Source organism: Tachypleus tridentatus, chromosome 9 (genome assembly GCF_004210375.1).
Source record: "Tachypleus tridentatus isolate NWPU-2018 chromosome 9, ASM421037v1, whole genome shotgun sequence".
NCBI classification, from domain to species: domain Eukaryota; kingdom Metazoa; phylum Arthropoda; class Merostomata; order Xiphosura; family Limulidae; genus Tachypleus; species Tachypleus tridentatus.
The window spans coordinates 51,800,762-51,816,874 of record NC_134833.1 but is presented as its reverse complement, the minus strand read 5'-3'; the positions used below and the strand labels follow the sequence as shown (position 1 = coordinate 51,816,874).

The following is a 16,113-nucleotide window of genomic DNA, read 5'->3' as shown; positions in this document are numbered from 1 at the left end:
TTCTGGTGAGATGGCCTACTTTTATGTTGAGATTAATCGTGATTCGATCCTTGGTATTTTTTTGTGGAAAGTGGAATCGTTAGGTACTTGTCTGGGATTCCTCTCTCATCAGAGATGCTTTCAAAACGAATATCCAAATTTTTGCTGACTTCTATGCTAAATTGATGAAGTGCTTTGGTAGTTATGTTAATGTTTCCTTGTTGAATTTCGCGTAAAGCTATTCTCCCAACCCCAACACTTGAGCTACTCTTTCATCAATGAATAATGGAATTGATCGTCATATTGTAATATTCCTAAGGTTGAAAGAAGGGTGGGGGAATTTGAACCCGTAGATTGTGAGTCGAGTACCGTAACCACCAGTCTATGCCAGGCCTGTAAGGTTGGTCTGGAAGAAGTCTTTTGTCTGTCTTTTGTTTTCTCATGTATGATTGATATTTTATCATTTTGGTACTATTCCACTTCATCGCATGCTGTTTATCTATGGCAAGATGAGCTGTTGCAACTAGAATGAGGCTTTTGCTTCTCCAATGTATTGGAATCCACGTTCACAATGATTGTTTTAAATAATGTTTTACTTCTCCATTGGATATGTTGGGTGATTTGTTATCCAGTAAATGCTCTTGGATTGGTTTACTTGTTTGTTTTAGAGCAAAGTCACATGGGGCTGTCTGCTGTGTCCACCGCAGGGTATTGAACCTAGATTTTAGAATTGTAAGTCCGTAAACCTAAAGTTATTCCACCAGGGGACTCGTATTTGATTTCTTAATACTGTTCTGAGTTCGCAAGTCCTCTGTATATTTTCAGACTTCTGGTGTAGGGAAGTATGACTGAATACCTGTCATTTTCGTCCAGTTTATTTCTGTCCATTTTGTAAATAGTTTATCTATGATATTGCAAAAAATCATTCAAAAATAGGAAAAACAGTAGTTAGTATACTGATACCTAGCTAATAAATAAATATTAATTAATAATTGAGGTTTAGGTAATTGTATCCATAGCAACGACCATGAAAACTGTTTAAAGTAATTTGTCTTTTTCGGGTCTGAAACTAGTAATTTTAATGATAAAAGAAAAAAAATGCGTTAGATTATACAACTTTTTTACGTTTTTGTAATAAACATAATAGGATAAATACTACACAGTGAAATAGTGATGCAATATTGTAAACTTATTTAACTGTTAAAAACAAATGCGTGTACATCTGATAAACTGAACAGAACCTTCTTTTGCTGATCTACCAGTCACAAAAATCATAATATCCTAAAGCTTTACAATCCTTTCCTGAGACGTGTGATTACATACTATGAATTAAAGAAACAATTATTTAACTACAAACAAAAACACTGCAAGGATTTTGCATTTTCGAAAATAAATTAGAAAGAAAAGTTTAGACAAATAATTATTAACAAGTGGCCATTCTGAATTTTAGCGCCACACATGCATTGTTTGTTGCTAAGCAAAAGATGCATAATTGGATCGAACCTCGAACTTTATTCTTCAGGGGAACTGTTGAGCCTCATGAGGATCACCACATATTTAATTTTTTAATAAATTTCAACAACAAAATATTTTGAAATTCCAAATAGTATTTTACAAACAGAGCAACTGAACAAATAAAATAATTACAATAAAAATGTTCGATTTTTGTAATATCTTCACTACTTTAATATACTCTTCAAAACAAGAAACGCAAAAGGGATACTTTTGTTATTTTAAAGAGAAATATATGTAATAACGTTACAAGCTCAGAGTATGTGATGTTACACGTGTTAAGGCACTGATTGTCAGACCAAAATGAGAATAAAAGTTGTGCACTTTGAAAACGGAGGAAAACATCAGATTTTTCGCCAAAACGCATGCGTGTCCAACAAATTTGTTTGAGAGATCTGCATGTTCTGCAAGTGCAACATGTGCAAAATCCCTATAAAAGTGACGGGTTCTCGGTTTCCATAGCTCAGTGTTAAGCCACCGACACGCAATACAGTTACGCCAAGACTGACTGAAGCACAATGCAACAACGCCATTGGTCGTTGGAAGCAGGCGAATCTCGATCAGATGTTGCCAGAGCTGTGAATGTCCACCCAAGCACCATCACAAGGCTATGGAATCGTCACCAACAACATGAATCAACTCGTGACCGTCCACGATCTGGCAGACCTCGTGTGACCACGCCCGCACAAGATCGCAACATCCGGTTACGTCACCTTCGGGATAAGACCACCACTGCGACGTCTACTGCCTCAACCATACCAGGGCTGTGTAGGATTTCCGATCAGACCGTACGCAACCGTCGACGAGATTCTTAGGCCCCATGTGCAACCCATCATGGTGAACGTCAACGACGTTTTTCAACATGACAACGCCCGTCCTCACACAGCCCGACTCACCACTGTCTTCTTGAGACACCACAACATCAACGTTTTTCCCTGGCCCTCCAGATCACCAGATTTAAACCCCATCGAACATCTTTGGGACGAATTGGACTGACGTCTGCGACGGCGACAACCTCAACCGCAGACTCTACCTCAGCTTGCAGCAGCTTTGCAGGCTGAGTGGACAGCCATTCCACAGGATGTGATTCGTCATCTCATCGCTTCCATGGGCAGGAGATGCCAAGCAGTTATTGATGCTCACGGGGGGCATACTCGTTATTGACGTTGAGTGATGTTAAATTTCACCTAGTGAGCGTGGACTTCGCCTTTACAGACTTTGGATGTTCAGCAGTGAATGTGCAAAATTTCACACATGTCATACAGAACTTATGACATAAACTTGTTAACAATTTGTCTCACATTTTGCCTTTTGCGTTTCTTTTTTTGAAGAGTATATATTGATTATTTTAATTTTTATTCGTTTATTTCTTTCACTATAACTATTATTCATTTCCTAATTGTCTTTAACTTAAGATTTTATAATGCTTTTGATTTTTACTTCAGTTTCAAAACTCAGCTGTAGTTTCAAAAACGCTTCTGACAAGTAAATAATAGAACACTCATAGTGGTCGTTTTAAACTTTCCAACAGTAACAATGAACTCATTGATTTATAAATAATTAATTGTTTAATGAAGCGTTAAAGTATTTGAATTTAAAAATTTTTATGAAGCAGTTTTATTATTTTATATAAAAAGTCGATATTTTCAACCTAGTTATCTTCTAGTAAGATTCTAACTATTTTAAGGCACTTATTTATTGTTATTCAACAAGGAACGATAACATTTTAGGAATATTATATTGTCAGTTTCAGAAGGTCAGCATTTATAATAATATAATGTTCTTAATAAAATTTAGAATAAAGGCTTAAAGAGAAACCTAAGCCTATGTAAGCCTAAGAGCTTATAGTGCCAAAAATTGGGTTTTGATTCCAGCACTGAGTGGGGTTTTGTGTTTAATACAAGTAATTCTGAAATAGTTTTAGTCTAATTTTTTTATAAATATTTCATGTACAGTTTTGTCAAATTTCCATCTTAGATCACCAAGGAAATTATAATTAAACTAAAGATTCCGTGACAGACTGGCAGACGAATTAACAGATAGTTAGGTGCCTCTCCTGACGATCTGAGATTTCAAGTTGTGCTCTATTTGTATAAATAATTCATAGTGCACCTACCCTGTTGAGGGAAAAATTTATTTAAGCCCCTTAAAGACGTTGAATTTTTATTTAAAAGTAAATTAAATTCTTATTCTGATTATTAACTTATTTTTTTATCTTTTTTATTATGTTTATTTCTAATATGGCAACATTCATAAAATTTGTTTAAACTGGCATTACTAAATTTATCAAGAACGTCTTACTTTAAATTAAACGTTTTCTTTTCTTTTTTTTAAGGCGGAAGGTACAGCGTCTTCTCCTTCGGAGAACTACACATCCGCAACTCTACTCGACGGGATGAAAACTATTACCGTTGCGAAACTGCTCACAGGCTTACCCAAGAGAAAATACTTAGTGCCACAAAAGGAAATTTATTTATAAAAGGTGAGAAATGCTCAATAAGTACTTGTTTAAATAAGCTAGTGTTTTGAACGACTGTTATTATAGGTTTGGTAAAGGGCAGCTGCAAATTGTTTTCAGTTTTATGTAACGTATTTCTAGACAATATAAATGTTTAGACCAATGTTATAACAATATAATAAGAGCATTTATTCTAGGTTGTTAATGCAGCACTGCTGATTATAAAAATTGTACTTTAGTGTTAAGAACTCTGTAATCTAATAGCAGTGATTATAGAAAATTATTTTTAGGAGGTTACGACTATATATATTATTAATGTCAATTGTAGAAGGAATGATCGTTAGGTATATATAAGATGTTAAATGCGTTATAATAAAACAATTTTGCATATGCAAATCATCATGTCGATATAAAGTCAGGAACAAGATGTGTAATTTTAAAATGGTTTTTCGAAAGTAATGGGATGTCTCCGAAAATTGGTCACTTTTACAAAAGGTATATAAGATCTCTTTGTGACGCTATACATCAGTAAACCTAGATCATAAAGATGCACGCAGATTGGGAATTTAAAATTTTAGAGAAAGTGTGTGTGCATATGTGTTTTCTTACTGCAAAGCCATTTCGGGCTAATTAGTATCGTGTAATTAATGTGTGTGCGTGAAAGGGTAGCTGCCTGGTCAGTGTGAGTTACAAGTTCTGCGAATTTCATAAATTAACACAACTAGCTAAACTGTTATCATATATTGAACCGTGAGCAAAATCGTGTGCTATTCGCAGCACTTATTCTTATCGATGTTCTTCATTGTGGAATGGCCCGGCATGGCCAAGCGTGTTAAGGCGTGCGACTCGTAATCTGAGGGTCGCGGGTTCGCATCCCGGTCGCGCCAAACATGCTCGCCCTTTCAGCCGTGGGGGTGTTATAATGTTTTGGTCAATCCCACTATTCGTTGGTAAAAGAGTAGCCCAAGAGTTAGCGGTGAGTGGTGATGACTGCTGCCTTCCCTCTAGTTTTACACTGCTAAATTAGGGACGGCTAGCACAGATAGCCCTCGAGTAGCTTTGTGCGAAATTCCAAAACAAACAAACAAACAATCATTGTGGAATAATAACTAAACGAGGATCGTACTTAGGGTTATGTACTGTTAGAGGAACATACGTGATTTATTAATTATTGATGGTCAGGGAAGACCTATTTTTGAAGGTTGCTTAGTAGTACTAAGTATGAAATTTATAACCATTATACTATTATTGTTTTAGTGTAATGGTTTTAGCTTGAATGGTATCGATTTACATGAATAAGCTATTATAGAATGTAGTTTTAAGGTAATGTTATTGAACAGAGGTATATCTGCAAACTTACAAACGTTCGAAACCGGGTTTCGATACCCGTGATTGGCAGAGCGCAGATAGCTTATTATGTAGTTTTGTGCTCAACTTTAAACAAACAAACTGAACACGATTTACGATTATATATATATATATTTACTCTAGGTGCAGGCCCGGCATGGCCTAGCGCGTTAAGGCGTGCGCTTCGTAATCTGAGGTTCGCGGGTTCGCGCCCGAGTCGCGCTAAACATGCTCGCCCTCCCAGCCGTGGGGGTGTATAATGTGACGGTCAATCCCACTATTCGTTGGTAAAAGAGTAGCCCAAGAGTTGGCGGTGGGTGGTGATGACTAGCTGCCTTCCCTCTAGTCTTACACTACTAAATTAGGGACGGCTAGCACAGATAGCTCTCGAGTAGCTTTGTGCGAAATTCCAAAAAAAACCAAACCAATACTCTTGGTGCAATAACTTTGACAGTTTTAACAATGAAGAAATAGTTAGAGACAAAATAATTCGGTCTTGCATAGCCAGGTGGTCAGGGCGCTCGACTCGTGATCCGAAGGTCATGGGTTCGAATATCCGTCACTCACACTAATGATACTCGCCATTTCAGCTGTGAGGGCGTTATAATGTGACGGTCAATCCTACTATTCGTTGGTAAAAGAGTAGCCCAAGAATTAGCGATGGGTGGTGATGACTAGTTGCCTTCTCTCTAGTCTTACACTGATAAATTAAGGACGGCTAGCGTAGATAGCCCTCGCGTAGCTTTACGCGAAATTCAAAAACAAACAAACACAAAATAATTCAGACTTTACCAATGTACTCCAGGATATTAAGTGTAATAATGCTAAAAATGTACATTAGTAAATGTGAGGTTTGAATTATAACAAAAATGCGTGTTTCAACGCTATTTAAATTTTATCGTCTTAATTCTGCTAACAGGGAACTAGTCATCTAAACAATGGATGTCGGTAGCAAAATAAGCAAAGTCGACTCCAAACGAAAGTAACGTTTAATGCCTTGAGTAGCATGGGTGTCTTTCTTTCGGAGAAGAGTCCGTTTATATGGTCCAAAATAGTGAAATAGGGGCGGCCCATTCCACACATTTACAGTATTACATCTTAAGCCCGTCATTGCAGGGAGTTTTGATAAAGGAACTCACTTAACTGCAAGAAGTAAATTGTTCTTCATTCGTTTATTTCTTTTTTTGAAAAACGTAGTCTGAAAATGGTTGATTAGTTGTTATTTCTTACTACAATAATAGCTTTTCCGACAAGTTGTGCACAGAAGAGTAAATAATCAATTGTCAGGAGTACATGTTGATGTCTGTGTTCTGTCAACTATTCCTTTGTTATTCAAGAAGTACATCTTGATGTCTGTGTTCTGTCAAGTGTTCCTTTGTTGTTCAAGAAGTACATCTTGATGTCTGTGTTCTGTCAACTGTTCCTTTATTGTTCAAGAAGTACATCTTGATGTCTGTGTTCTGTCAACTGTTCCTTTGTTGTTCAAGAAGTACATCTTGATGTCTGTCTTATGTCAACTATTCCTTTGTTATTCAAGAAGTACATCTTGATGTCTGTGTTCTGTCAACTATTCCTTTGTTGTTCAAGAAGTACATCTTGATGTCTGTGTTCTGTCAACTGTTCCTTTTTGTTCAAGAAGTACATCTTGATGTCTGTGTTCTGTCAACTGTTCCTTTGTCATTCAAGAAGTACATCTTGATGTCTGTGTTCTGTCAACAATTCCTTTGTTGTTCAAGAAGAACATCTTGATGTCTGTGTTCTGTCAACTGTTTCTTTGTTATTCAAGAAGTACACGTTGATATCTGTGTTCTGTCAACTATTCCTTTGTTATTCAAGAAGTACATGTTGATATCTGTGTTCTGTCAACTATTCCTTTGTTATTCAAAAAGTACATGTTGGTATTTATGTTCTCTCAACTATTGCTTTGTTGTTCAAGAAATACAACTTGATATCTGTGTTCTGTCAACTATTCCTTTGTCATTCGAAATTTACAACTTCATATTTGTGTTCTGTCAACTTTTCCTTTGTCATTCGAAATTTACAACTTCATATCTGTGTTCTGTCAACTTTTCCTTTGTCATTCGAGATTTACAACTTCATATCTGTGTTCTGTCAACTTTTCCTTTGTCATTCGAAATTTACAACTTCATATCTGTGTTCTGTCAACTGTTCCTTTGTTGTTCAAGAAGTACATCTTGATGTCTGTGTTCTGTCAACTGTTCCTTTGTTATTCAAGAAGTACATCTTGATGTCTGTGTTCTGTCAACTATTCCTTTGTTGTTCAAGAAGTACATCTTGATGTCTGTGTTCTGTCAACTGTTCCTTTTTGTTCAAGAAGTACATCTTGATGTCTGTGTTCTGTCAACTGTTCCTTTGTCATTCAAGAAGTACATCTTGATGTCTGTGTTCTGTCAACAATTCCTTTGTTGTTCAAGAAGAACATCTTGATGTCTGTGTTCTGTCAACTGTTTCTTTGTTATTCAAGAAGTACATGTTGATATCTGTGTTCTGTCAACTATTCCTTTGTTATTCAAGAAGTACATGTTGATATCTGTGTTCTGTCAACTGTTCCTTTGTTGTTCAAGAAGTACATCTTGATGTCTGTGTTCTGTCAACTGTTCCTTTGTTGTTCAAGAAGTACATCTTGATGTCTGTGTTCTGTCAACTGTTTCTTTGTTATTCAAGAAGTACATGTTGATATCTGTGTTCTGTCAACTATTCCTTTGTTATTCAAGAAGTACATGTTGATATCTGTGTTCTGTCAACTATTCCTTTGTTATTCAAGAAGTACATGTTGATATCTGTGTTCTGTCAACTATTCCTTTGTTATTCAAGAAGTACATGTTGGTATTTATGTTCTCTCAACTATTGCTTTGTTGTTCAAGAAATACAACTTGATATCTGTGTTCTGTCAACTATTCCTTTGTCATTCGAAATTTACAACTTCATATTTGTGTTCTGTCAACTTTTCCTTTGTCATTCGAAATTTACAACTTCATATCTGTGTTCTGTCAACTTTTCCTTTGTCATTCGAGATTTACAACTTCATATCTGTGTTCTGTCAACTTTTCCTTTGTCATTCGAAATTTACAACTTCATATCTGTGTTCTGTCAACTGTTCCTTTGTTGTTCAAGAAGTACATCTTGATGTCTGTGTTCTGTCAACTGTTCCTTTGTTATTCAAGAAGTACATCTTGATGTCTGTGTTCTGTCAACTATTCCTTTGTTGTTCAAGAAGTACATCTTGATGTCTGTGTTCTGTCAACTGTTCCTTTTTGTTCAAGAAGTACATCTTGATGTCTGTGTTCTGTCAACTGTTCCTTTGTCATTCAAGAAGTACATCTTGATATCTGTGTTCTGTCAACTGTTCCTTTGTTGTTCAAGAAGTACATCTTGATGTCTGTGTTCTGTCAACTGTTCCTTTGTTGTTCAAGAAGTACATCTTGATATCTGTGTTCTGTCAACTGTTTCTTTGTTATTCAAGAAGTACATGTTGATATCTGTGTTCTGTCAACTATTCCTTTGTTATTCAAGAAGTACATGTTGATATCTGTGTTCTGTCAACTATTCCTTTGTTATTCAAGAAGTACATGTTGGTATTTATGTTCTCTCAACTATTGCTTTGTTGTTCAAGAAATACAACTTGATATCTGTGTTCTGTCAACTATTCCTTTGTCATTCGAAATTTACAACTTCATATTTGTGTTCTGTCAACTTTTTCTTTGTCATTCGAAATTTACAACTTCATATCTGTGTTCTGTCAACTTTTCCTTTGTCATTCGAAATTTACAACTTCATATCTGTGTTCTGTCAACTTTTCCTTTGTCATTCGAAATTTACAACTTCATATCTGTGTTCTGTCAACTTTTCCTTTGTCATTCGAAATTTACAACTTCATATCTGTGTTCTGTCAACTTTTCCTTTGTCATTCGAAATTTACAACTTCATATCTTTGTTCTTGTATTTTGTAAATTTACGCTAGAAACTAGTAAATATGAATTAGCAGCAAGTAGTAACTTAGAATAGTTGTTTGTATGTTTAAAACTAATCAATCTTTAGAAGATCACGCACCGTATATCGAGAGCATCGAGGTAACAATGAAATGAGGCACGTAAGCAAACCCGAGTGCCACATAAGGTGAAGGGCCTGGATATTGAATTAACATTGTATATGACAAACAAAGGCCCATCCTTGAAGAGTATTCGACCTAACCTTCTTTTTGCTTGCGTCTCAAGTGAGTATAGGACTGTGTTAAACCGTTAATGAGACGTGGAAATATAAAAGTCACAAACGCTCTTTATTTCTACTAGATTCCAGTGGAATAATGTCTCCACGTACTAAAGATAGTCGTCAGGTGTCTATTTCTGCGATGGTGGGTGAGTTTGTAGAGCTTCCTTGTGCTGCACAGGGTATTCCTCTTCCAAATTACAGGTGAGTACAAAAAAAAAACACATCTAGTCACTCATTATACATATTATGGATTACAAACCTACCACATACGCAGTTTTTCTATCGAGTTGCTTCATTATTTTGTGTTTTATGGTACTTTTAATTGTTTTCCGATTTACCAATAAATTACATTTACGCATACAATCGATATACACTGCTGGCCAAAATCTTAAGGCCAATGAACATAAAAAAATGCATTTTGCGTTGTTATGCTCAACCACTTATTTGAGTAGAGCTTCGAAAGATTAAATAAGAAAAGGGAAAATAAAAAAACCTTTTTAGCATTTAATATGGAAAATGTGAACACTATGAAATTAGCCTAAATACTAGCTGGTCAAAAGTTTAAACCCACACCAAAAAGAAGTCCTAAACAGGGTAGGAAATGCCCAACAAGAGGTCTCAATAGTGAGTTGCACAGCCGTCATTGCGAATAACTTCAAAAATTCGCTTTGACATGGTCGATATAAGTGTTTGCAGAAGGCTGGCTGGAATGTTATTCCAAGTGGTGAAGATGGATTCATGAAGTTCATGCACTGTTTGGAATTGACGTACATTTCTATATACTACTTCCCTTGCTATCCACCCCGAAACATTTTCAATGGAGTTCAGTTCGGGCGAACACGCTGGATGGTCCAAAAGAATCACGTTATTCGCCATGAAAAAGTCTTTTGTCGTGCGGGCATTGTAAATTGCAGCGTTGTCCTGCTGAAAGATCCAATCATTTCCACACAAGCGAGTGCCTCCAGTCAATAAGGATGTTCTCTCCAATATGCCAATGTAGCCAGATGCTGTTCGATGTCCCTGTGTAACTTGAAGCTTCAATGTTCCATGGAAGGAGAAAGCACTCCAGATCATGATGGAACCTCCTCCACTGTGTATTGTAAAAAATGTCTCCGGTGGGATATCGTTATCGTGGCAATAACGTTGGAAGCCATCTGGACCATCCAGGTTAATTTTTTTCTCAACAGAAAACAATACCTTCCTTCACTTTTCTACGTCTCATGTTTGGTGCTTCTCAGCAAAGTTTAATCGAGTTGTTTCGTGGTGTGGAAGGAGGCGTGGCCTTTGAAGACGTTTACGGTTTTTAAAGCCTTTCTCTCGTAGATGCCGTCTTATTGTTCTTGAGCTGCATTTTGCGTCCGTAAGGGCCTTAATCTGGTTCGATGATCAGCTAGTGTCTTGCCGGACAACCCGTCGAATCCTCCTGCTCAACGCCGGCGAAATTTTCTTGGGTCGACCACTTGAAATTCTCGTTCCGTATCTCACAGGGTCTTTTAAGAAATTTGCAACAGCAGTTTTACTACGCCCAATCTCACCAGCGATGGCACGTTGAGAGAGACCTTGCTTTTGCAGCTCGACAATTTTGCCACGTTCAAACTCTGTCAACGTTTTAGCTTTAGCCATGTTTTTACCCAATGTAACACAGGAGATATTAGTGGGAGATGTTGACGACGCTAATGCTTGAACACAAATGATTAAATTTCGTTACGTGTTTACCAATTAACGCTTCGTTACAGTATGGTTTTGAACTTTTAACCAGCTAGTATTTAGGCTAATTTCATAGTGTTCACATTTTCCCTATTAAATGCTGAAAAAGTTTTGTTTTTTCCCCTTTTCTTATTGTTATCTTTCGAAGTTCTACTCAAATAAGTGGTTGAGTCTAGCGACGCAAAATGCATATTTTTTCCTTATGTTCATTGGCCTTAAGATTTTGGCCAGCAGTGTATATGTATGTCATAAACAGTCGACTTCTCTCTATTGAAAACTGCGACTTTCGAATTACGAAATTGTATCGTAACTACTTTCAAGCGCTAGTAACATATAAATTATAATCATTAATGACTGATATTAGGCCATTAAATGGTTAACGTGAAAAGATTTACACGGCACAGAACGTGAGTGATTAGTGTGTAAAATGCACGCATTAGGAATAGCGAGTGGTTAATATGAAAAGGAAAGTAGGTATTTAGTGTGAAAAAACGACACTTCCCAGGAATGAAAAATGTTAATGGTACTTTGAAAGACAGTATGTTGCATTAGACATTATTTTGCATAAGACCTTTGTGTTTGTCTTATTAGCAGAATGTTGTTGAAATAGTAATTTGCTCTGTGTCCACTGCGAGTATCAAACCCCAAATTTTAGCATTATAAGCTTTCAAGCCTATCACTGCAGGACCTCAAATACATGAAACGTTTGCAAAATTCGTGAAAGCGCTGGATAATAATAGTGCAAAATCCATTTTGATACATTAATGTGTCTATATAGTGTCTTATTTATTGACGTAGCACGTGAATCTAACTGAAGTAAGTACACCTAATTTATTTATAAAGTGACTGTTCTTCAATGACTAATTCATTTAATTAAATTCTGTTGTTAACTAAGTCAGTTATTTTAATGATTTAATTAATAATGTTTGACTTGCCGAACACTTACCTTACTATACGATTTGGTAAGAGACAATTGCAATAGTTTTATCTTAATGAATGTTCCAATAAGCAAATTATTTTAGGCGTTTACAAAATTTTATTAATTCTTTTGCAACCAGGCATTTCCAGGAACCAAGAAAATGCGACAAATTAACAAAAAACGTGTTGGATTCACTTAATGTATATTTCATTGAAAAAAAGGTTACAAGCCATGTATCACTGAATTCAGCGTGAAAATCCCTTATCAAGAAACATGCATATGACCCCTTAATTTATATGTTTATGTCGTACCACTATGCTATAATGGTGTGTACTGTGACTTGCGACACAATAACCAGCTTCTAAACTAATAGAAATAGTATATCCGAATATTTAAAAATTACATCAAGACGTCAGTAGAGTTAGTGAGATGCCATAATGTTATTCGAATCACGTCAACCACATGACCATGCGTGGCCAAGTAGTTAATGTGTCGGGAATATAGATCCGAGAAATAATGGTCCGCATCCCGTTGTGTTAGAAAAACGATTCGTAACTTTGGGGCGTGGATAAATTATTAGAGTGACTACTAAATTCCACTATTCTGTAAAATAAAAGTAGTACAAGAGTGATCATTGAGTGCTATTGACCAACTGCATTCCCTCTATCAGTTTAGAACTGGTGAGTTCTGTGCCAAATAACCCTTGGGTCAGTTCACTCGAGAATTATTAATGAATGTCAGGCTTTTTTATAAGTGTACTGGAATTCTCTACAGTAGAAGTCTGTGACTTGTTGGTGATAAATTTGAACAATAAACCGACAGCACACACTCTACTCGTTTTAAAATAATATATTCAAAACAAGTCAAACGTATGTACAAAAACTCTTTACATTATAGAATATCACAGTTGTATCTAAAAGTTTAAATAATTCTGTCTCTTTTTTGTCAAAAAGCTACACAGGCTGATTAAATTACTTTATAATCCAATTGACAAGACGAATTATTTTCCTTTACACTGTTTCTCAATATACAATCTGCAAAAAAGTAATTTACGTTATTCTAAAATTACCACAGTTGAATCCAGAACTTTAAATAATTGTCTCCTTTTCGTCAAGATCCACACAGAGAAATAAACTTACTTTAGAACACCCTTTGTCAAGACAAATTATCCTCCTTAACTCTGAAACTCAGTTTAAATATTGCGCGTTATAGCTAAATTAACAATCACGCAGTCTAACTTCACTTTCATTAACTTAGCTTATGCTAACATAGTCTCATGTATATATATATATATTTTCATACCGAGACCTCACACTTTCTATAAACAACAAGAGTCTATGATGTAACGATACTCAAATAGCGAAAAAAAACTTGAACTTCACACACATAACGTACGGCTCTTTGCGAATTACGCAATCATACTTGTCATAATTATTGCCTTTAAAATAATTACTTTTAACACTCTTGTTATGAAAACTAAATATTCATTAAATATCAAACCACTCAATAAATTAAATAATAATCATTAAGCTAAACAGTCTTGTTGTTGTTTTTGTTGTTTTGAATTAAGCACAAAGCTGCACAATGGGCTATCTGTGCTCTGCCCACCACGGGTATCGAAACCCGGATTTTAGCGTTGTAAGTCCGCAGACATACCGCTGAGCCACTGAAGGGGGGCAAACAGTCTTGTATTTGCATCAGGCAAACAAACATCAATCAGCACGTGTATCAAAGAAACTGTTGGGCAAACTATTGTCAGATTTTGAGCTGCCCTCCGGTGACACAGCGGAATATCTGTGGATTCACACTGCTAAAACTGGGTTTCGAAGCTATTATTGGGCAGAGAACAGATAGCGCATTGTGTAATTTTGTGTTTAATTTTAAACAAACAAACAGTCAATCAGATTTGAGTTAACCATCTAGTGAATTAAATGTACCAAGCTGTTGTTATGCTTAGATCAACCAGTGAATTAGAAGAGTTGCTGTACCAAGTAGAGTAAGATTCGTGTAAATAATAAAGTGAGTATTTTCTCACTCGTGTAAAAACAATAATGTATCAAAATTATGTAAGGCTTAATACAATGATAATATACTAAAGTCACCTACATTTATTGCAGTGATAAGAAGTCACTCTGTCAGATAAACATTATTTAATTTGCATACGGCATTTTATTGCATTTATTTTGTTGAAATTAGTTCATACTCTAACAATCTTGTTCTAGTTGGTACAAATACACAGGAACAAATCAAACTCCCGTCTATTTGGACTCTCGGGTGATGCAGTTAAGTGGATCACTCATATTCCACTCGGTAACTCTGGATAATGCTGGAAAGTACGTCTGCGTGATGAGAAACAGCGCAGGCGAAGAACGATATGATTTAACTCTGATAATCAGAGGTAGGTAAAGTGTGTTATCGAAAATCCAAAATTTTATATATCACGGTAATAATTTAAGATATAACAAAGACATCAAAATGTATTTAAACATTTTTCTTTCTACACTTTTCATCAAATAACATTAGTTTGTACTAAGTGCCCAAAAATGTTGCATAAAAACCAGAGAATAATGAGTTTATAATATTATTTTAAAATGCACAATGAGACCTTGTCCTAAATAATTCATAAGTGTCTTAGCTCCTTTACATTTCTACAAATTCACGAGTTTTATATCTTAAAAAAACGTTTTACACGATGGTAAGTCAGATTACAAAATTATATGCTTATATTAGAACAATTTTTAGTATGCAAATCAGCAAGTTATGTGACAACTACATCCGATATAAAGTCATGGTGGAAAAGAGTGTATGAAAACGACATATCGGCGTTTTCGCAAAATTGATCGCTTTTAAGTAGAATATAAAACAGTTATTTCCAACTGAATAGTTCTCCTTCAGCTCCTTCCTACTCTCTTTTTTTTCGAAAACAATACTTTTGTAAAAAAAGTTTTCAAATGGCGTAGATATTTAATATTCTTATTTGAATATAAAATATTACTAAATAAATTTAACTTGTTTCTATCTTAACAAGTTATATGTGCTTATTTTTCTTGGCCCGGCATGGCCAGGTGAGTTAAGGCGTTCGACTCGTAATCTGAGGGTCGCGGGTACGAACCCGCATTGCACCAAATATGCTCGCCCTCTTAGCTGTGGGGACGTTATAATGTTTTAGTCAATCCCACTATTCGTTGGTAAAAGAGTAGCCCAAGAGTTGGCGGTGGGTGATGATGACTAACTGCCTTCCCTCTTGTCTTAAACTCCTAAATTAGGAACGGCTAGCACGCACAGCCCTCGTGCAGCTTTACGCGAAATTTAAAAAAAGGAAATTTTTTTTTTTTTTTTACGTATGTCTCATCTTACGCTCAGCTGGCTTAGGCTGCACTTAGACGTCGAGAGAGCATCCAGAGATAGTAGTAAATAAGACTATTTCTAAATTCATGTTTTACACTAGAAGACCAGATATAATTTCGGATTCATAGCAGTAAAAATATAGGGGCGTGATATGTTCAGGTAATTTTTTTTCTTCATCTACACACTGTGTTATGTTCGAATGAGCTAACCTCAAAGCAATGGGATCATCTGATTTAACATGAGGTTTGACAAGATTACAAAGTAGCACTGAATATTTTGGCCCCATAAAGTAAAAGCAGATACAATGTAGTGTACAAATAGGTAGTCACTATTAAGGTACAAAGGCACGCTGTGTTTGTACTTACGCTTATGGTAATGGGGTTGTTGCCTTTACTAGATGAAGTGTTTACCAGAATCTCTAAAACCAACGTTTCTCGTTTTCTGGTAATGTTTGATATACCCAGAATGACTAGCGTTATCCATATGACTAAAAGAGGCCATCACCTTGAGATATCATTTGAACCAGAAGAATAAGTGTAACTTCAATAAAATAATATAAAGTTAACAACATTATCAACCATATGTTATGGAAAAACTTTGTTTACAGAATAAA

General features: G+C 35.7%; 1 protein-coding gene across 1 annotated transcript in view; it reads left to right on the top strand.

The window, feature by feature from the left end:
* LOC143225248 (cell adhesion molecule Dscam1-like) overlaps positions 1–16,113 on the top strand; it is a 234,562-nt gene that overhangs the window by 74,439 nt on the left and 144,010 nt on the right. The window contains exons 5-7 of the mRNA XM_076454314.1: positions 3,827–3,973; positions 9,607–9,727; positions 14,375–14,550. Coding sequence (XP_076310429.1) covers positions 3,827–3,973; positions 9,607–9,727; positions 14,375–14,550 — 444 coding nt within the window. The remainder of the gene's footprint in view (positions 1–3,826; positions 3,974–9,606; positions 9,728–14,374; positions 14,551–16,113) is intronic.